The following is a 19992-nucleotide window of genomic DNA, read 5'->3' as shown; positions in this document are numbered from 1 at the left end:
GCGCGCCCCTCCCCGCCGGGCGTGCCCCGCCTGCCCGCTCACCTGTGTCACGCCCCCGCGCACGCACCTCGCGGGGTGCGCGCGCGCCGTCCTGCAGCGTCGCCGGCCGCAGGCCAAGGAGCTCGGCTCCTCGAGAGCACCGACGGACGACGATCGGCTCCTCAGCAGTGGGACGCCGAGCTGGAGGCTCGGCCCGGAGCTCGCGCGGGCACGTGGAGCTTTCCGCTCGGGCCAGCAGGAAACGGGCGCCCCGCACAGCGACGCCCGCCGTAGAGTGCCGAGAGCTCGGCTCGACGCGAGCGCCGAGGAAAAGCGATCGGCTCCGCAGCAGTGGGACGCCGAGCTGGAGGCTCGGGCGGGAGCTCGCGCGAGCACATAGCGAGGTGCGTGCGCGGCGGCGTGACACAGGTGAGCGGGCAGCTGGCGCACATTTCGACTGTGGGAGCTGCCAGGAGTTTGCTCTCTCCGTTCACACCCCTTTGCAGAATTCTTTCCGCCTTTATGCTTTAACCGCACGCCCGCTGCTGGCAGGCTGCTGCAGCGAGAAAACATGGAGAAAGAAAGCGTTGCTCAATAAGTGTGGGCGGGCATGCACTCGTGGTGGCGGCGTGCCGCGTCCTCCCATCCCTCCCTTGGCGCTTGGGGTGCCTGTTTTCTTTGAGCTCCTTTCTTTTCTTTGCACTCGGGCATGGCACTGTTGACGCGTAACTCTACCCAACAAACGCGCAGCGGTGTACATGCTGCGCGCGCGGGGGGTGAAACAGCTGAGGCTGGTCATACCAGATGCAGATCAGAAGGCCTGAGGCACAGTCGCGGGCGCACTCGCGCCCGGCCGCTACTCGGCCTTGCGCGCCGCGGCGCTCTCGCTCGCGTCGTCGCTCTGCAGCGCCTCACGTCCCCTCTTTGCGAGGATGGCCGAGGAGAGCTCTGCGGAGCGGAGCAGGTCGAGCTTTGGCATCGGCAGCTCGCCGCGCGAGAGGGCGAGAGCGTCGTGCCGCGGGTGCTTGACGGTGCGGAAGAGGGAGTCGAAGAGGAGAGTCATGAAGCCAAAGTTGTACCTGGGGGGGAGGGGCGGAGAGGGAGGGGGCGGGGGGCGTGTGCCGCGAGCGGCGGCGGCGAGGAGGGGGGGTGCGGGCGTGGTGCGCGCGCCAGTTGTATCGGTGGTGGATGTAGTGGTAGTCGCATCCCATGAAGGGCCAGGGCAGCGGGAAGAGGTCCGTGTGGATGTAGAGCGTCCACAGCCCCGTGAGCACCTCCATCAGGTACACGAACCCGATCGGCACAGGCACCAGCAGCGTCGCGAGCGGCAGAGCCATCCCCTGCGACCAGCCTGCAGCAGCGGGCGGGGCGGCGCGTCAGCAGACGCAGCTGCCCCGGCCAGGCGCGCGCCGCCCTCCGGCCGCGGCGCACCGTCCTGCGGCGCGAACGAGTACCCAGAGTACGCGTTCAGCTGGTCGGCGTACCTGCACGGTGTGGCGCGCGGTGGGCGCGTGCGCGGGCGTCGCAGGCCGGCCCTTTGGTTGCGCGCGGCGGCGGTGCGAGCGGCGCACTTGTACACGTGGTGGAAGGCGTGCTGGCCGAGCCGCTTCCCCACGCTCCACTTGTGCAGCAGGTAGTAGTGGTCCACGAAGATGATGAACTCGAGCAGCAGAAAGTAGGCGGCGCAGCCGAGCAGCGCACGCGCCGGCCCGCCGCAGTCGTCGATGCCACCGCACGCCTGCGACCAGCCCTTCACCTGGAAGAAGTCGGTCAGCAGCGGCACCGTCACGTACAGCGGGAAGGCCGCGTGCGACACCTGCCGGCGGCGAGCTACGGCTCGGCTCTCTATGACGCCGGCGCCGGGCGGCGGGTGCGGGCGGTGGGCTTCGCGGCTTGAGAGCGCGCGCCTCGATCATATTGTCGACCAGCTTCTGCGGCACGGCACTCGTCGGTGCGTCGGGGTACCACCTCTCGCAGAAGGCCCGAACGCCCGGAGCAAAGATGTGGTAGAAGATGTGGATCAGCGCATAAAAGGCGCACCAGCAGACGAGCCGCCCGCACAGATCCGAGAGGAGGGATCCCTCGCTGCCAAAAACGAAGGAAAGTGTCTCGGGCGCTATGCCCGCGTGCAAGAGCGCAGGTCCGAGGAGGACCTGCAGCAGTGGAGTGTGGCTGGGCATTCCGGCGGCCAAGGTCGAGCGTGCGGGTCGCCGTGGAAGAGAAATTTTCCCGTTGCTTCAAGATCCTCCTCCTCCCTCCCCTGCTGCTGCTGCTGCTGCTCGTGCTCTGCACCCCCTTTTAGGTACGCACGTCGCACCGGGGTACACCGCACACACACACCGTCACCGACGCGCGACAGCTCCAGCCTCTATCCACCACTCGCCCCCGACTCACAGCTCTGCACAGCTCCCAGCTCACAGCTATGAGTCGACAGTCATCATTGCACTGGCACAAAGTCAAAGCCGAAGAGGCCGCTCGCCGACCCTTCCGCCGTGCTGCCCGCCAGCGGTGGCGCCGGGGCCGCGCCTCTCGCCTGGCCGCGCCGTGAGCGGGCGGTGGGGGCACGCGCGGACGCACCTGACGCCTGAGACGCCGAGCGCGCGCTGTTCCTAGCGGGCAGCGCATGCTCCTGCGTTTGATCGCACCACAGACACTGCACGTGCAGGCGGCGCCGCCGCGCCGCCGGCTTGCGCGGCCGTGAGCGCACAGCGGCATGCGCGTTGACGCCAGGCACGAGGATTGAGCCGCAGTCGCCGCAGAGCCGCTGGTGGAGCCGCTGCGGTAGCTTCATGTTTGCACCTCGCGCGAGCCGCAGCAGCTCGAGCACGAGATGCCGAGAGAGCTCCGGCGCCGTCGACGCGTGCGCGTGAGCACTCTGCAGGAGGAAGCGCAGCCGGGCCGTGTTTGCCGACTTATCGGCCGCCGCATCGTCCGCCGCCGAGGCGGCCGAGGCAGAGGCGGCCGCCGCCGCAGCCGCCGCTGCCATTGTCGTTTTTTTTTGACACCGGCAGAGAAAAAACAAATTACAACACGGAACCCTTTCAAATAGAAAAGAGATGGAGCTCACTCGACCGCCTCGCTCGTGCGGGCGGGCCCTCACAGATCACAGATCACCTACCTACCGCCGCGTAAACGACGCGGAAGTCTCTCCCGCATAAAGCCGGGGAGAGAAGATGGGCCGACCACGGGACCAAGAAGACAACTAGAGTTGTTTGGTATTGCTAAAAATCTCTCTCTCTCCAAGAAGATTGGGCCGACCGACCACGCACCACGGGACCAAGCAGAGGCTCGAGCAGACACACAAATGTATGTAGGATATCCTACATACATTGTGTGTGTGAGAGAGAGATTTGGCCCACATTTTCACAGGGAAAAAGAATCACGCTTGCAAAAACCGCATTTATTGCCGATACAGCCGAACGAACGGACGCGCGAGTTTGCCTTGCGGTCGTCGGGCGCGCGGAGCAGCGAGCCTGAGCACAACATCGATGCCCAAGTTCTCCAACCCTTTCCACAGCAAACCCACGCTCGAGGTGCCCCTCGTTTCAGGCGGGACCAAAAAGGTGAGCAAGAAAGAGCTCGCGAAGGCAGGCGTGATAGCTGCCGTCACTGTCGGCCTCATCGTCGTGGGCTACTTTTGGATGCCCGCAGGGAGCGCAGAGTCCGTCGCCGGAGCCGCCAAGGGGGCGAGCAGCAACCTTCTCTTTGGCTTGGACTCTCCAACATTATGGATCGTCACGCTCCTCGCCGCTCTGCCCCGGTGTGCGGCATCGCTCGTGCTGGGAATGGCCCTCGCCCTCAGCGGGACTGCAATCGAAGGCCGAGCCGTTGGATCCGCGGGTGCATGCAATGGAGTGGCGGCGGCGGTAGCGTCCATCGCGAAGCCAAGTTGGTTGGCTGCCATTCCGCTGCATGTGGGAGCCGGACTATGCTTTGGTCTGATGGCGCTCTCTGCATTCTCCGAGCAAGCGGGAGAACGGCGCATGCCGCTCGTCAAAAAGTTTGCCAGCTTGCCGCAAGCGGCGCACTTGGCGCTACCGCTGGCCCTCCGCACACTGGCCGGCCTCTCCTTCGGGTTGGCCGGATACCTCCTCGTGGCCGTTTGCGTGCTTGCGGCGACCTGCGTGCTCCTGGTTGCGGGGCACCTCTGTGGCCGCAGCATCGCGGAGAGTCTGGAGGGTTTGCACCAGAGCGGGGTCAATCTGAGACCTGCGCACGGCGGCATTGGTCTCTTGGCGGTGCTGGCGGTGCTCGAGCTGGGATCAATCAAGCCTTATTGACGATGCCTACCCCGTAGGCGTACGGTACTCGGTAGCTCTCACACACGCGGTTGTCGCATGTCAGTTCCCGTGACTGGTGACACGGTCTGTCGGACTCTCAGTCAGAGGACAGATGTCAGAGCGTTAGCCGCGTACTGTTTAGTCAAAAGAAACTCTCGAGTGTACACGCCCATGCCGACTCTACGCGTATTGAAGAAAAACAAAAACTGGTTGGGTAGTAGGCTAAGTTCTGAGCCTCGAGGCTTAACGGGTCTAAGTGTGACCGGTCACGCTCGGGTGCGTACGCGGTCTAAGATCGGCGGAGCCTCTTATGCGGGCTAAGTCGGCCGTGATCATTAGGGTTGCCTCAAAATTTTCTTCGCCTGTTCGCCTCTGCGGCGGGCGTGCGTCGCAACTTGCGCACGCCGCACGGAGGCTGAGAGGAGGGCGTGCGCGGCAAGTGGCGACGGCAGTTGTAGCTTGTTGACCCATGGGGTCGTGCAAGGGTTTACACTTTTTATTTAGCAGACCGCGGGCCGGACCGGGCCCAGCCTGGCTCTGGGCTGTGGGCCCTGTGGCTGGGGCGGGCGGGGGGGGGGGGGGGGGGCTTCCTGCAAAAACCCGGAACTGGCCACCTCGTGTCGTCTAAGTTCGTGAGTCCGATCACCAGCGTCTAAGTTTGAGAGCCCGTTTCCTTCCGGGGGCTTAGTTCTCAGCGCTCGGCTGCGAGAGCAGGTCTAAGTTTTGTGGGCAACCCTCTAGCCCTCTACCCCTCTAGCTACCCCTACTACCCCCAACCATTAGAAACAACGGAGCGTGGACACACGTGTGCACGTCGGACTATCTCACAGTGCTTCAGTGTGGCAGTCGAACGCGACGCGAGAACGACAGCTCTCGTCTCGGCCGCGCAGCAGTCGTCGCCGTTCATTCCAAAAGCCCATCCGTGATGCTCGACCGCGAGCCTGCCGTCGCCGCTGGGCCGGCAGCGTCGGCTGTTCCGGCTGGCGTGCCCGGAACGCTGCTGCGCACCACCGCGGCCGAGGACGGCCGGCGCGACGAGCGAGGGGTGGGAGCAGCCGAGGCGCCGCCGGGAGTGCGGCGGGAGGAGCGCCCGGGCGTCCTGCCTGGCGTCCTGCCTGGCGTCTCGCGGCGCGGCGTGAAGGACGAGTACGAGGCGCGCAGCTCCGAGCCTCCCAGCCCGCTCGGGTCGGGCACGGCTTGCTTCGAGAGCGAACGGGCTAGCCGGTGGCCCGCCGCAGAGAGCTCCGCCTGCCCGCCGCAGGATCGAGGGGACGAGACGGCCAGCGCGGCCCGGCTGCTGCCGCCCCCCGGGAGGGCGCTCGCGCCCGGGGTCCGCGCACGCCGCCGAGCACTGCCCGCGAGCGCGTGTGCCTTCGCGTCCTTGGGCGGCAATGCGGGCACCTTGAACGGGTTGTGGCCGCCTCCCTCGGCGAGGCGGAGAGGCGTGCCCAGCACCGCGCCCCAAGTGACCATCGGCGACTCGTCCGGCCCAAGGCTCGGCGCGGGAGTGGAGACGAGCGGATACGCCTCGGTACGACCGCCGCCGCCGCTGCCGCCGCCGCCGCCGCCAGTGCTGCCGCCGCCGCCGCCGTTCGCCGCCGCCGCGAGCACGTCGGCGGCGTCTGCGAAGCGCGTGTTGCGGGCGACTGTCTCCCGCGGGGGCAGGTGCGCCGCGTACTCAAACTGCGTCGGGTGCGCGTCGGGCACGTGGTAGAGAGCCGTCTTGTGCGAGAAGCGTGCCGTCTCGAGGCGCGCCGGACGGTCGTCGCGGTCGATGGCCCCCTGCTTGTGCCACGGGCGCTCGAGCTCGACGGGCGCGGCGAGGGCGCGCGGGCCGGCCGGCGGCGGGGCCAGAGGCTGCTCGGGCACCACAGCCCGAACCACCGCCAGCGCAGACGCGTCCAGCGCCCCGGCGGACGTCGACGAGACAAAGTCGCGCCGGTCGCCCGTCGAAGGGAGGCCGCCCACAGCCGCCGCCGCCCCGCCGCCCGCAAACGCCACCAAAGCTGCCTCGGGAGGCTGTGTGGCGGCGGCGGCGGCGACGGCGAGCCCATCGGCCACCGCCAACGCACCGCCGCCGGAGGCGGCCACCGCAGTCATGCGCCGCTCGTCTCCCCGCCCGACCCAACCCGCCGCCATAATCGCCGCGCCGGGCGGGCCAGCACTGCCCACCTCCCCTCTGCCCGCCGCCCCTCTGCCCGCCTCCCCTCTGCCCGCCTGCCTGTCCGCCCCTCGCGCAGCGCCGGCTACCTCCGCCTTCGCGCTCTCCTCCTCCGGGTGTGCGAGGAGGCGGACGAGGGTGGACGAGGTGGGCGGCGCGTCGGCGGCGGTCGAGGCCGCCAGCTTGCGCGCGTGCTTGCTCTGCGACGGGCCCTTGAGCGCCGCCGCCACCTCGAGCCCGCGCAGCTCGGGAAAGTCCTCGAGCAACTTTGGCGGCGGCGGCGCGCCGTCGGTCAGCTGCGCGCGCACTTGCTGCGCGAGTCCCTCGGGCGCGTCCTGCGCCCACCAGTAGCGCCTCCGCCGCTCCGCCTGGTCCCGCTCCAGCAGGAGCCCAAACGAGGCGTTGTCCTCCGACGTGTGGCTCGCCAGAAAGGCGTCGAGACCGCCGCCACAGCCACCGCCGGCAGCAACGGCGCTGCTGCTCGAGGTGCGGGAGGCGTCGCCCGGCGGGCCCGCAGCGCCGGCGGGCCGCTTCTGCCTCGCCTTGCCGTCGCCGGCGCGCCGCGGCGTCTCATCCCACTCGGACCGCTGCCCGCGGGTCGGCGGCCGCTCCTCGCGGCGCGAGCTGTGCGCTGCAGGCGTGGCTGCACCGACCATGGCGTAGGCGCGGCGCGCGCGCTCAGGGTCGTCCGCCTCGATGGCGAGCAGCAGCTCGTGCTGCGCCCGCAGCAGAGGCAGGCCCGGAAAGTAGTCGCGCTCAATGATCCGGTCGAGTGCCGCGACGAACTCGTCCTCGTCGAGCACGCGCTTGCGCTTTGCCGCCCGCGTCAGCTGCGCGTCGCGTGCGGCGGAGGCGCGCGCGACGAGCGTCCGCTGGAACGATGACGCCGAGGACTCCATTTTGAGTGGTTTTAGCCGAGCCCAGTGAGGTTACCGACTGCACCCCGGTGAGCCACACCGAACGTACCGCGAAGAGCCGAGCGGAAGGAGAAATCCATCTCACGTCACGATGCATCCGAAGGGGACCCCAGCGCCGGCATCATCCGTAGAGGCACGAGTGTTCGAAGAGAGAGTGGACCTGAGCAACAACATGACCTGTAGGCAAATGATCGGAGTGGGAGTCAGAAATGTGGTCCTTGCGCGAGGGGAGCTCGATAGACTCGAGGGGCCAGGATACGCCGCGAGGAGGACGGAGTTGCGCCGAAAGGCGAAAGAAGCCGCGAGAACAAGGGACCGGCAGGCGGCGGCGTCGCAGGACGAGGCAGAAGAGAACAACGCGACAGAGGAGGAAGTGACAAGGGAGAGAACGACGAGGGTGGGACGACCGCGAGGTGGCATGAAGGTTGGACAGGCCAAGGTCCGACAGGTTCGGCACTGGGCTCTGGGCACCGCCTCGGTATACAAAATGCGCCTGCGGGCGGACCCTCACAGATCACAGATCACCTACCTAACGCACTCTCTCACATGACAAGCGATCCCAGGAAAGAACTCGCGGCGGTGAGGGCGGTGTGGCTGCCCACTAGAGACGTCGTTAAACGCCGAAAAGGAAGGAGGGGGTAGGGGGGTAGGGGGTCGGTAAAGATATCCAGCGATGCTACCCTACCCTACACCCCTCACGTCTCGAACACAGGGAACTTCCCGCTTCGGCCTTCTAAAAAACAAAAAGAAAAATCGCGGTGCTCAATCCTGGGCACGGGACTGGCTGGCGCGCACCGGCACACCACAACGACGATACAGCCGCATGCCGACGACCCGCTCTCAGTCGAAGAGTGATGCTCGCCGCCTCCCGATGGTGCTGTGGCCGCCCAACCTAATTGGCTACGTGCGCGTGGCGACGCTGTGCGCGGCGATGCATGCGGCCGATCCGGCAGGATCCGACGCCGTCTGGTTTTGCTTCGTCAGCCTCTTCCTCGACTACCTCGACGGCCCGTGCGCGCGCTACCTCAACATGTGCGCCCTCAACATACACGCACAGCCCATACACGCACAGCCGTCGCCAAAGTGGAGTCATGCGTCACTGTCACGAGTGCCCATCATCGAGAGGCCCGCCCTGCCGCGCACTGTGCTGCACAGGTGTAGCCAGTTCGGCGACCTGCTCGACCACTACACGGATCACGTTACGATGCAGTGGCTCGTGTACGTCACCGCCAGCGCCGGCCCGTTCGGGCGCGCCAACCTCGCGGTGAGCACGCTACACAACGGAGTCGCGTTTGCGTACATGGCGCTGCGTGGGCACTACTTCAAGCACTCGGAGAGGGGTAACATCGTGACGCGGACGATCGAGGCCAACAACTACTGGAACATGGCCTCGATGCTCTACGCCGCCAACTGCATCCTCATCCCGCTCGTGAAGCTCTCCTTCGCGGGCCACCACGGGATGACGCCGCCCGACGCGTCCGCTCCGCTCATCGACGTCGTCGACGCGGTCGGCGCTGCCGTCACGCTGTCCTACAGCTTCGCCGTCTGGCTCTAGCGCCGCCATGGCGACTCTCAGCATTCGTCTCTCTTTCTTTGGGTTCATGCGGCTGACGTCGGCGTGCCGAGTGCGCTATGCGCTACGCTCCTACGCACACAAAAACCGGACATCACTGCAAAAGAGTTATACATGTGTTCCATCCTCCGTCGTCGATCCACCCCACATTCTGACACACGGACGACGGACACAGTGGACACACACGGCACACGCACACACGCACACACGCACGCGGCACACCCGTGTGCGCCCCCCCAGTGCTCAAACTTTACCGGTATGGGAGTTTTTGGCTAATCAAACCCAAGGCTGTACTAATCAAAAAGTGGTACGGGATACCAGTTGCCTCACGGAAATCAAAGCGAGTCGGAGTGCCTTCTTGGTGGCAAAATCTCGGCAAAATCGGCAAAATACCGGGTATTTGCGGGTATACCTGAAAAAACCCGGGTATACCTGGCTGGATAATTAATACCGGCACTTTTGCATGGTTTCGCCCCCGGGACCACACGACAGCCGCTACAACTAATCAAAACCCCCGCATACCACTTTCGCATACCACTGTACCACACACCACTCCAAAACTAATCAATATATCACCAAATATCGGTCTCATACCGGTAAAGTTTGAGCACTGACCCCCCCCCCCCCCTCTCACTGTGTGGGCGGACGAGTACGCCCTCGCCACAGACGCCACGCGCACGCCATGACCACACCACACCGACCGCGCACAGACCGCACACACAGCACCAGTCTGAAAGAAAAGAGTCCGAAACTCGTTCGTGGAAAACTGCTCTTGTGGATGGGGCGGTCTCATGCACGCAGGGTGGCAGGGTGCCGCTGCCGGTTGAAGGAGCACAAGTCTGGTGGCTTGAGATGCGGTTGTCGGTCAAGGCGGAGGAGGCCCGAGCGAGCGAGCCAGCGAGGTCAGGCTGGGTCCGTTACAGACGAGGGATGGGGGAGGAGGACAGGGTCCCCACCTGCACGAGCAGGATTTTGGAAGGACGATCAGGGCTCAGGGGGACAGGTGGGGCTCTCCTGCTCCTGACAAGGGACACGAGAGGCTCGCAGCGCGGTGCACGGTGGGCTCCCAACTCCACTGGCGGTCTCATCTCAGTCTAGCGACCTGCCTCCAGCTTCTTGCTGGCAGTCTCTCACTACCACAGGCACACTGACATTGATTGATTGATGGGAAGGCGAAACACAGTCCGACCAACGACTGGGACACCAACGCGGTATGGGTGGACGCTAGACAGGCGATGACGGTCACACAGGAGCGACACACAGAACCACAAGACAAGACACTCAGCCAAACTGACTGCCACACATCCTGAGCGAACTTCCCTAGACACCCGCGGCCGGACTCCATCCGGCACGCGTCGCTGGGCGCTCAGAGCCGCGTCCCCTGCTCGCCACCCCGACGCCCAAATGCGCCCGAGCGAACGACAGGCGGCACGCGAAGACTGGTTGCAATCCCGCCGACCGCGAGGCCGCGGGATGATGCGTGCGTGGTCTTGTAGTGGGTCTCGGAAGCTCTCCTCTCGGGCTAGGAGCCAGCCCCTCTCCCTTGCCCCCGGAACACTGTGTCCGAGTCGAGGCGTGTGCTTGCTGGTCGACGGCACAGGGGTGGCAGGGGCGCGGAGTCACTCTGTCTGGGAAATTTATTCGCCTGCGTGCGGATCCCGGCATGGAGCGGCCCTCGAGCAGCAGCCAGGGAACGCTTTGCGAGCCGCCTCGGCCGACTTTCGTGTGCGACGCACTGGACGAGAAGCAGCTGACGACCTCCCTGCCCTTCAAAGTTCAAGTGCGGGTGCTCGATGAGAAAGCCGAGGCGATGTCGTCGTTCCAAGGCGACATCATGCTGCTCGCGATTTCGCGCCGCACGTGCCTCGCGGAGGGGTTCGAGCGCAAAGCACTGGGGCGATGGTGCGCCCACCCTCGACTCTCATCGCGGGCGGCCGCGTATATTTTTGCTGCGCTTCACTCCGTCTCGGTCCCCCCCTTCCCCCCCCCACAGGCAGCCCGCCTCGAGCCCACTCCACCACGAGAGCCAGTACTCCCACGGTTTCGACTCGGAGGTGGCGGCGCCCGGCTCGAGCCACAGCCTCTACCTGAGCGGCGGCAACGACGCCAACTTTGGGATGACGCTCAAACTGCCAGCGACCGCGCTCGAGGCCGAGCCTCCGGAGCACTCGCCTGTGGCGGGCGGCGGGCCCGGCGAGTCCGAGTACGAGGACGCGGCGGCGCTGAACGGCAAGTTCCAGCCGGACGCGGTGTCCTTCTACGTGCGCACAGACAACAGCCTCGCGGACGCGGGCCACTTCATCCTCGGCGAGAGCAACGAGGTGAACCGGCGCGTCGCGCAGTTTCAGTTTACGCGCGACGGCAAGATGGGCCTTCTGGGGACAGGGGGCACGACCCACGGCGCGACGCCGTACGAGAGCAACCGGTGGTACCACGTGATGCTGTGCTTCGACTGGAAGCGCAAGACCGTCGCCTTCTCCGTCGACGGAAAGCTGCTGCAGCGCTCGGTGCCCTTTCGGCGCGAGGCGTCCAACTTTATCGGCGCGTGCGCGCTCGGCAACCGCGACCGGTGCACCACGTGGTTCGACTCGATCCGGTTCGTGCAGGAGACGACGCTCAACCGCGTCGCGGTCTCGATCGTCGACGGCGTCGCCGAGACGTGGCTCGGCCCGCTCGGCGAGGACGAGGAGGGGCGCTCGCTCGCGGCGCGAGACGGGTTTGTGCTACGCGCGGAGGATGCCGACGGGCAGGTGTCGGAGCTCGCCGGCCCCTACCACCCGCTCTGCCGGATCGAGGGGGCGCAGCGCGTCGCGATCAACAACGCCGCCCTCGCCGACTTCAACACCTTGCTCGCCGACGACGCCAGCGCCGACGTCACCTTTGTGGTTGGCGGGCGAGACGTGCCGGCGCACCGCTGCATCCTCGCCGCGCGGTGCGAGACCTTCCGCCGAATGTTCAACTCTTCGATGCGCGAGGGGTCGCGCGAGGAGGGACAGCGCGTGCCGATCGCCGAGGTGTCGCACGCGGCCTTCTCCTGCATGCTGCAGTACATCTACAGCGGCGCGGTCGCCGTGCCAGAGGTGACGACCCCCTCCCACCCCCCTCCCCCCCTACCCCTCCCCTCCCCTCCCCCCGCAGCCGCGCGGCGCGAGGAGGGGGCTGTTGCCCGCCCTCCCCCGCCGGCCGCCCAGCCTCCTGCGCTCCTCCGGCCCCAGGAGCTTGCCCTCGAGCTGCTCGGCCTCGCGGACCGCTACCTGCTCGAGGGGCTCAAGCTGCTCTGCGGCTTCACGCTCACGCGCATGGTCTCCGCAGACACCGTGGCTCCCATCCTGCAGGCCGCCGACCGGTACGACTCGCCGTCGTCGCAGCTCAAGGCGCACTGCATGCAGTTCGTCCTCTCCAACTACGAGGCGGTCGTCAACTCGCCCTCCTTCGAGGAGCTCACCTCGAGCCCGCAGCTGCTGCTGGCGGTGACGCGCGCCGCAGCCAAGGTGGTCGCCCCGTCCGGCAGCTCACGACAGATCTCGTGGGACTCGGACGGCGCGCCGGGGAGCAAACGCGCTCGACACGCGTGAGGACGTGGCGCGCGCCAGAGGGCGCGGTGAGGGGAGGGAAGGGCGAGGGAAGGGCGGGGCGTAGCCGCCGCGCTTATGTACCACAATTGGGGAGGGGGAGCGGCCGCCTTGGAGGCCTCGTGTAGACACGCGTGGGCCAGAGTGCGATGGTGGTGATGATACATTCATGCTGTGAGCCTGTGACATCGAGCGCGAATCTTGGGGGAGAACGCTCGGCACTTGGAGCACTTGTGGAGTGCAGTCGCCGAGTCGGCAGCCGCACGCCCAGGACCAGGAGCTAAGAAGCGCACCCAGCACCCGGCCACGGTTTCTCTTTTCATCCTCTTCTTCCCCCTGCTGTTGTGGTGTTCGACCCAGGGAGGAGCAGGGTAGCTCGCTCCGCAAGACCCGAGCCCCCGCGAGGTTCACAAGCTTTCACAGACCACCCAAGACTGCATCCAGACGCCTCTAGAAGGAAATGGAGTCACGCACTTCGCTGCGCGGCCGCCAGTCGCCACGCGAACGCTCCAGACGACGTCCCTGCATCGAGTACGCGGCGAGAGCGCGAGCGTGAGCGGTTGCGCAAGGTCTCGGCTTGTAGACAGCAAGACGGCGCGAGAACCCTTCTCCGGCCGCAGCACAGCGCTACCGCGAGTACTTGCTCTGGACGGAGACGAGGCCGGTGCAGTTTGGCGACGAGCCGCCAAACGACACGTACGAGATCTTCATGAAGGAGCGCCGGCGCGCGAAGGAGAAGGCGCGGCTGCAAGGTGTGGCACGCAAGCGGCAGGCGGAGAGACAACTGCAGCGTCAAACGGTCGTGTCGGACGCCGCCCTAGCTTCGCCCGCTGCGCAACCCGCAGCAAAGCGGCCCCGCGGCCGCCCAGCCGACCCCAACACGGAGCAGCGACGTCGCGATCGCCGGGAGCTGCGCGAGAAGTCGCTCGCTCAGCAGCACCGTCGCGACGCTCGGGATGCAGCGAGAGCGGGGCAGCAGGTACGGAGCACGCTGCAGTTCATGGAGCTAAACCTCACACGTGCAAAGGCGGCGGGCTTCAATCCGTGGGGGGCGCTTCCTGACGATTCCACGCACGTGCAAGCATATGCATTTTGGCGCAGCAAGGCTTTGGGAGCGCAGGTTGACGCGAACCGGATGCGGCGCATGCCCGAGGCAGACGCTCTTGCAGCTACAGCTTTCGCGCGGACATTGACAGCCCGGGCTGCGAAAGCTGGATGGGCGGCGGCGGCCGAGCGGGCCACCACGGCTGATGCGATCGGAGAGGCACGCGCGGCCTCAGCTGCGGCGGCAGCGCATGCTCGGTATGCAGACGCTGTGGCAGTCGCGGCAGCCGGCGCACAGAGTGTTGCCTCGAAGCAGCGCCGCCGGCGCGAGAGTGGTAGCCTCTCGGCGCTGCTGCAGCCGTCGCAGCCGTGGGTGTCCGCGGCGTTCGCGGCCGTCAGCGCACCGCTGCCCGAGTGTGGCTTGGACGCAGATGGCGCCGCGCCGCCAGCGCTGCTGCCGCCGCCGCCGCCGCCGGGCCAGCCTGCGCTGACCGACGCGGTGGTGCCGCGCGTGTGGTCAACGGAGGGGCAATGCGAGGGGATGACGCACCAGAGCGGCGGGACAGAGCGATGCCGGGTGCATCGCAATAGCCCGTACGCAGTCGCGGCACCGCTGCGCCGCGGCGAGCGGTACTGCGGCCACCATCACCCCGACAAGTTCACCGGGGTGCAGTGCGCAGGGCAGCGCAAGCACGGCAAGGGCCGATGCCGAGTGTGGAGCGGTTGCTGCTATGCCGATGCCGCCCCGCTCCGTCGCGGCAGCCCCTACTGCCACCACCACCGCGTGCGCTGCGTGGGGCTGACGCAGTCCGGCGCGCGCTGCACCGTGACGAGCTCCTCCGAGAACGTGCACGCGCAGCCGCTGCGCGACGGCGAGCTGCACTGCGCACACCATCAGCCCGCGGCGCCATCGTCGCTTGCTCCATCGGCGCCCTGTCCACGCGCCGCGGTCAGCGATCGGGCCATCGTGCTCGGTAGCAGCGAAGATTTCGAGGGCCCGGACGGGCCGCTGCCGCCATCCATCGCGATCGTTGAAAGCGAGGCCAGGCTAGAGCAGGGCAACTGCCTTACGCAGCTACTCCGACGCTTCCCTGCACTTCACTACACCTCGATCAAGTACAGTGACCCCACACTCCCCCACTTGTGGGTGCTCCCGCTCGAGGGGCAAACGGCACAAACGGGCCGGCTCGCGGACTTCATGGTGAGCTTAGGGCTCACTGTGAGAGAGCAAGACCTTGACTACGAGAGCTCCGATGACGATGCAGCCAGCGATGTCGACAGCGCGCGTTGCGATGAGCCGCTGGACCCTGACGTAGAGGCGGAGTTGCCCGATTATTTTTAATAGGCATTGCGGCTAGAATGAATATTCGGTCGCCCCGCCCGCCCGCCCCAAACTTCTTGGGTGGAAAGAAATGCCAGTGGCCTTTTACTCGAGTATGCCCGGGGGGGCCCGGTAACTCAAGACGGTCTGGTCGGGGGCAACCAGACAGGTCCAAGCGGCGCGAATGCCACCCAAGCGCAAAGCTGCGCCGCCACCGGCCAAGCGAAATGTGCGTACTAAGGCCATCGACGGTGCGCCCGTCTCGTCCGAGCCAGCCGTGTGGACCGTTGCCCGCCTCGGCGCCAAGTCCAAGCAGCAGCGTAAGGCTGAGCACGGCGACCGCTCAAGGCAGACGAAAACGCTGTGCAGGCGGCTTGCATTGCGGAGAGAGGGCGTCGTGGGCGAAGCGAGTGTCAACCCAAACTTCTTTGGACGCCTCCTCGGCATGACGCACAGAGTCAAGGACTACAATTCATACCGGAGCCGCGGGCACGCGGGCCGCTTTGAGGCCGGCACGAATGATCGAGCGGTGATGGTCACCAGCATGGCGGCCTACGATGAGCTGCGCAGCGCGATCGGCGCCGAGCACGCGCCGCTGATCGAGGACGGCGATCTCGGCGAGAACATCCTTCTCCGCGGCCCCTCGGCCACCGCGAGTGAGCGAGCAGGGGACGGGCGGCTGGCGGTGGGGAGCTGGCTGCGTATCGGGTCATCGGTGCTCGAGGTGACCGAGGCCAATAACCCCTGCTATCGATTCAATACGCAACCCTGGGCAGCGGCGGCGAAGGAGCGCTGGGGCAGCGGCTCGCCCGACGGGCCGGAGAAGTGGTTCCGCAACCTTAAGTGCCCGCTCAACAATGAACATTTCCCTGGCGTGCGCGGCTGGCTCTGTCGGGTGGTCGAGGAGGGCGAGGTGGCAGTTGGTGACGCCGCTGGATTGCTGCCCGATGACTAACTGGGCCCTCCCCTCAAGCGTCAAGGCCGCAAGCGGGGCCCTCTCTCGCTCTCGTGTCTCGATGCACCCGCGGTCCACGTCCTAGACCTAGTACGAGCTCCTATAGTCCACGTCTCGGTCTCACCTGCCGTGTCCTTACACGCGTCCGGTTTGCGCGGAATGGTTGAGAGAGTATAACAGCACGACTAAAATGATGGCCCTCACACTGGCCGACCTATGGCACCCCCCTGTGAGCAGTGTGCCGCACACGACAACCCCAGCCGGGCATGCCTCGAGGGCATGCCGAACTCATGCACAGTGGGAGCCGGGCCCAGGATGGCACTCGAGCTCTTCTGACGGCGCCGTTGAAGCACTCAGACGAGATCCGAGGGCGTTCGCTCCGAGGGCGCGGCGCGCAACACGCGGCGAAGTGCGACCGCCGCGACCGCGAGGATCCCGGCCACGCCGAGCATGGCGAGCGCACTTCCGCCCTGCACCGCCGCTTCTGGCTCTTGCGCGAGTCCCCAGCGCCCGGGCCTCTTGCTGCTGACGGTCTGAACGGGCGTGGCGTCCTTCGCCGCGCTCCCGACGGTCTGGACCGGTGTGGCATCCTGGGCTTTGGACTGGAAGGAATAGAGGCCGTCAGCAGTGGTCTGAACTGGGGTGGCATCTTTCGCGGCGCTCCCAACCGTTGCAACAGGTGTGGCATCCTGCGCCTTGCTCTGCACGGTCTTTACTGGCTCTTTATTGCGCCCGCGCTTCTCGTCAACGGCTTGCGGGTCGAGCGCGGCGACGCACGCGATCACAGCGAGGAGGAAGCGCGACATATATACAACGTACACACACACATTGAAGGCAGGGTAATTGGAGGACCAACCCGACGGCGGGCGCGGGTTTTTCTCTTTTTTGTTTTTTCGGTTTTATGGAAACATCAGAAGGGGTGGTGACGTGCTACACTTCACGCAGATCATCGCTCCATCTTGCCCGCCAAAAGAAAGCCAATTCTTGACTTGGGCCCTGCGGGCGGCCTTCTCTCGAGGTCTCGAGATACACAAAGCGGCCAACGCTCCATCAAGTTTTGCGTCTTGTAACAGCCGGAGCAATGGCCGGCACCGCGCTCCACTTGCAGGAGCAGCTTGCGCAAATCCGCGCCGAGAAGAAGAGACTTCAGGTGGCCGAGGCGGTGCGTGCCGACGCCGAGGGCCACGCACAGCAGCTCGACGACGAGTCGCTGCACCTCCACCGCACCCTCGATAAGCTCAACGCGCAGATTGCGCGGCTTCAGGAGCCGCCACAGCCCGCCGTACGCAAGTACGGCTGGGCCAACCCCGCCGACGTCGAGCGCAACATTATCATGCTGCGCAAGCGCAACGCCGCCCTGTCCCGCATCCTCGACAAGTGCAGCGATCCGGGCGCACGGATGCGAGAAGAGGAGGAGCTGAGGCGGCTCCAGGGCGAGGTGCACGCGACGGAGCGGAGGCTCGAGCTGCGGGACAAGGAGTTGCGCCAGCTAAACCGACAGGCGGGGCGGCTGCTCCGCCAGCGCGAGGAGGCGGCCTGGCACAAGCGCGATGCGCAAGTTGGGCTGGACGAAGTGGAGGCGCGGCACATCGAGCGGCTAGGGGCGGTGGAGGTGGCGCAGCGAGAGAGGTACGAGCTCGCGATGCGCAAGGTGGAGGAGCTACAGGAGGACCGGCGCTGCTGGCTCCAGCCGCTTGTGCATGCCGCGCAGCTGCTGCGTACGCGGCGCGACGCGCCGTACGAGCACTTGAGGCAAATTGCAGACGAGCCGTCGCCCGCGTTAGCACTCATCGACTCAATGCGTCGAATGACGGCGAACAACAAGGAGTGGCTAGAGCAGAGCGAAAAGGCGACCAGGGCTGAAACGGCCATGCTGCAGAAGCTAGAGAGGTTGCACACCCGCCTTGTGCAGAGCGAGGAGATCCAGTCCGAGATCCAGAATGGCTGCTACGGATTCAGCCCCAGCGCGGCGCCGGCCGACGAGAACGGATTGCACGGCGACAGCAGCCCGAAGAAGACTCGCAAGGTGCCCCCCCTGGCCGTTGGCCGTACAGCAGCGGTGCGAGCGGTCGCGGCCTAACTCTCCGGCTTGTCTTCGGCATGTGAAGGTCCAAAGCCATAGCCACCACCTCCTCATCCCGTGACGAAAAACGAACGCACACCAAGCCGCAAGCGCTAAGCGTGAGGACACGATTTCGAATTCGTAGGAGCATCTGAGCACGAAATATTGAGCCCGCTCAGGTGTGAACAAAAGATATAAGGGTCGACCAGATTTCGAACTGGGGACCTCCCGCTGGGGTTGAAAGGAGGTCTCAGCTCGGGAAACCTATATAGCATACCGGAGGAATTAGACACCACAGATACGCACACACCGACGCCCGAAGTGCCAAGAAGGACGTCATTAGTACGAAACCTCAGAAGGCCATGGGCGCCGAGAGAACATTCCCCCGAGAGGACAAAAGAAAAGGCTTCGCACCCCCCCTCCTTGCGCAGTGACCCTCGCTAAGTGTCGCCGTTATCGGGGCACGCTATCCTGCGCAGGCAGGGCAAGCGGGGGCGGGGGGCACTCCCCCTGGTCTGATACTCCCCCTGGGGCGTAAGAATATCTATTTTTTAGCGACCACCTCCTCCGGCAAGTCCTTTCGCCGTATCTCGCCGTCCCTCCTCAGCGTCGGAAAAGTCGAACTCGGAGTCATACTCGGAAGCAGGCACAGACGGCCGCGGTGATTTGGCAGGCGGCGAGGAGGGGGAGGGGGAGCGCGGCGGTGCGTGCTCGTGGCTCCCGCTGGTGCCAGAAGGGCCAGCGCCCAGCGCGCTCAGCCTGTTCTTGTTCACCTTGGGAGAGGGGGGTGGGGGTCCACCTCCCTTGGGTGCGGGCTGGCGGTCAGGCTTGCGCTTGACCGCCTTGCCCGGCGGCTTGCGGCCAGGGTTCCTCATGGTGAACCTGTCCGGCATGCGCCGGCCCCATCGGCCCCGCCCTTCCCAACCCTGGTCCACCCCTCGGGCGACTCGTTGGGCTGGGGTTGCTGCACCTGTTGGTGCTCTGCGGGTGGTGCCTGCGGTGCTGCGGCCGGAGCTGCAGCGGCGGCAGGCGGTGCTGCGGGCGGTGCCGCGGCGGAGGTGGCAGAGCAGGACTCTCCTGGTACGTACTGTGACGTATGTGGTAACCACTGAACCCAAACATGAATAAACTACTTTCCTCTGGGCCGGCGCGGGGGCCCCCGGAGGCACCGTGCGCCGCGCCGCAGTGCGGAAACGGGGCTCCGGCTCTACTAGTCTCTACTAGCACCAACTTCCCGATCTAACCCGGTCTAACAGAGGGCAGATTTGGAGAGATCTCGAGGAGTACATACAGATAGACCCTCTAACCATAAGAAAACTCCGACCTGATCGGTCGTACTGACCGCCGACAGATCACTCCAGACAGCAGACAGCGCGACGTCTGCACGCGGCTGGCCGGGCGAGAGGCTTGACACGATCCGACCCTGCGACCCTGACGCTGCAGCTCTAGCTATCAGACATGCACTGCTGACTGCTGCCACAATATGCGACCTGTGCTGGCCCACTTGGCGGCCTTCCCGGTCAGTGGTGAGGCGCAGTTCAGAGCTGTCGATGGCGCGATGCCGCACTGGTCCCACATTGGTGACACGAGACCACCAAGTTTGCCAGTCCAAGAGAGAGGCACCGGCGCTGTCCTGTGAAGGTGCGTGGTCCCTCCTGACTGCCCATGCGCGCGAGGCTGTGTAGGCATAGCCTCGAGAGTGCCAGCAGCCAATCCGAGGCGACGCGCATTGCGCCAGAAGCGTGCACACGATGGAAGGACACCTTCCTACTGGTCGTAGAATCAGGTCGTCACTGAATGCTTGATACTAAGGCCGCGAGCTATGCAGGTGATCAATTGTGCATCATGGCACGGTCAGCAGCGCCGACAGGCTGTCGCAAGGCGTGATAGCATGGCCGCAAGTACGCAGAATTCCCATGAAAACAAGTAAAAATGGCGAAAAAAAGAAAAAAATCCCGAAAAAATCGGCGCCTGCGGCGGGCCGTGGGAACCCATCTCCCCCCCGCATGGACACCCTCTGGGGGCCCCGCGCCGGCCCAGAGCTACTTTCTCTCGCCATGTAAGAAACATGTAAGGCAAAGGGGGTATTCGCATGCACATTCGCAGAGTTCCGCACGCGCAAACGACC

General features: G+C 65.8%; 9 protein-coding genes across 9 annotated transcripts in view; 5 read left to right on the top strand and 4 right to left on the bottom strand.

Annotated features, from left to right (window-relative positions):
* The window catches only part of EMIHUDRAFT_435022 (hypothetical protein), a gene marked incomplete at its 5' end in the record, with an annotated part of 1395 nt that extends 950 nt beyond the window's left edge, over nucleotides 1–445 (bottom strand). Inside the window, one exon of the mRNA XM_005778701.1 lies at nucleotides 88–445. Within this exon, the coding sequence (XP_005778758.1) occupies nucleotides 88–445 (358 nt within the window). The remainder of the gene's footprint in view (nucleotides 1–87) is intronic.
* Nucleotides 446–665: 220 nt separating this feature from the next.
* EMIHUDRAFT_435021 (hypothetical protein) lies at nucleotides 666–2164 on the bottom strand. The gene is made up of 5 exons (XM_005778700.1): nucleotides 1887–2164; nucleotides 1551–1795; nucleotides 1411–1463; nucleotides 1150–1330; nucleotides 666–1058 (listed from the first exon to the last, which is right to left on the bottom strand). The coding sequence occupies exons 1-5, from the start codon at nucleotides 2157–2159 to the stop codon at nucleotides 836–838; spliced, it is 975 nt and encodes a 324-aa protein (XP_005778757.1). The 5' UTR covers nucleotides 2160–2164; the 3' UTR covers nucleotides 666–835.
* Nucleotides 2165–3620: 1456 nt separating this feature from the next.
* On the top strand, nucleotides 3621–4259 carry EMIHUDRAFT_205318 (hypothetical protein; the record flags this gene model as incomplete). Its single annotated transcript, XM_005778699.1, has 1 exon — nucleotides 3621–4259. One exon carries the CDS (start codon nucleotides 3621–3623, stop codon nucleotides 4257–4259), a length of 639 nt encoding a protein of 212 aa, XP_005778756.1.
* A 903-nt stretch (nucleotides 4260–5162) lies between these two features.
* EMIHUDRAFT_205317 (hypothetical protein) lies at nucleotides 5163–7319 on the bottom strand (the record flags this gene model as incomplete). Its single annotated transcript, XM_005778698.1, has 5 exons — nucleotides 5163–5507; nucleotides 5661–5738; nucleotides 5871–6041; nucleotides 6510–6897; nucleotides 7006–7319. 5 exons carry the CDS (start codon nucleotides 7317–7319, stop codon nucleotides 5163–5165), a joined length of 1296 nt encoding a protein of 431 aa, XP_005778755.1.
* Nucleotides 7320–8208: 889 nt separating this feature from the next.
* On the top strand, nucleotides 8209–8892 carry CDIPT (CDP-diacylglycerol-inositol 3-phosphatidyltransferase; the record flags this gene model as incomplete). Its single annotated transcript, XM_005778697.1, has 2 exons — nucleotides 8209–8369; nucleotides 8493–8892. 2 exons carry the CDS (start codon nucleotides 8209–8211, stop codon nucleotides 8890–8892), a joined length of 561 nt encoding a protein of 186 aa, XP_005778754.1.
* A 1681-nt stretch (nucleotides 8893–10573) lies between these two features.
* EMIHUDRAFT_450242 (hypothetical protein) lies at nucleotides 10574–12667 on the top strand (the record flags this gene model as incomplete). Its single annotated transcript, XM_005778696.1, has 3 exons — nucleotides 10574–10812; nucleotides 10904–11990; nucleotides 12126–12667. The coding sequence occupies 3 exons, from the start codon at nucleotides 10574–10576 to the stop codon at nucleotides 12483–12485; spliced, it is 1686 nt and encodes a 561-aa protein (XP_005778753.1). The 3' UTR covers nucleotides 12486–12667.
* An 815-nt stretch (nucleotides 12668–13482) lies between these two features.
* On the top strand, nucleotides 13483–14868 carry EMIHUDRAFT_205313 (hypothetical protein; the record flags this gene model as incomplete). The annotated part of the gene is made up of 2 exons (XM_005778695.1): nucleotides 13483–13940; nucleotides 14118–14868. The coding sequence occupies 2 exons, from the start codon at nucleotides 13483–13485 to the stop codon at nucleotides 14866–14868; spliced, it is 1209 nt and encodes a 402-aa protein (XP_005778752.1).
* Nucleotides 14869–16155: 1287 nt separating this feature from the next.
* On the bottom strand, nucleotides 16156–16608 carry EMIHUDRAFT_205311 (hypothetical protein; the record flags this gene model as incomplete). The annotated part of the gene is made up of 1 exon (XM_005778694.1): nucleotides 16156–16608. The coding sequence occupies one exon, from the start codon at nucleotides 16606–16608 to the stop codon at nucleotides 16156–16158; it is 453 nt and encodes a 150-aa protein (XP_005778751.1).
* A 275-nt stretch (nucleotides 16609–16883) lies between these two features.
* On the top strand, nucleotides 16884–17882 carry EMIHUDRAFT_100415 (hypothetical protein; the record flags this gene model as incomplete). The annotated part of the gene is made up of 1 exon (XM_005778693.1): nucleotides 16884–17882. The coding sequence occupies one exon, from the start codon at nucleotides 16884–16886 to the stop codon at nucleotides 17880–17882; it is 999 nt and encodes a 332-aa protein (XP_005778750.1).
* Nucleotides 17883–19992: the final 2110 nt, after the last annotated feature.

Source organism: Emiliania huxleyi (genome assembly GCF_000372725.1).
Source record: "Emiliania huxleyi CCMP1516 unplaced genomic scaffold EMIHUscaffold_24, whole genome shotgun sequence".
NCBI classification, from domain to species: Eukaryota; Haptophyta; order Isochrysidales; family Noelaerhabdaceae; genus Emiliania; species Emiliania huxleyi.
The sequence above is the reverse complement of the archived record's forward strand: the minus strand, read 5'-3'. Positions and strand labels throughout refer to the sequence as shown.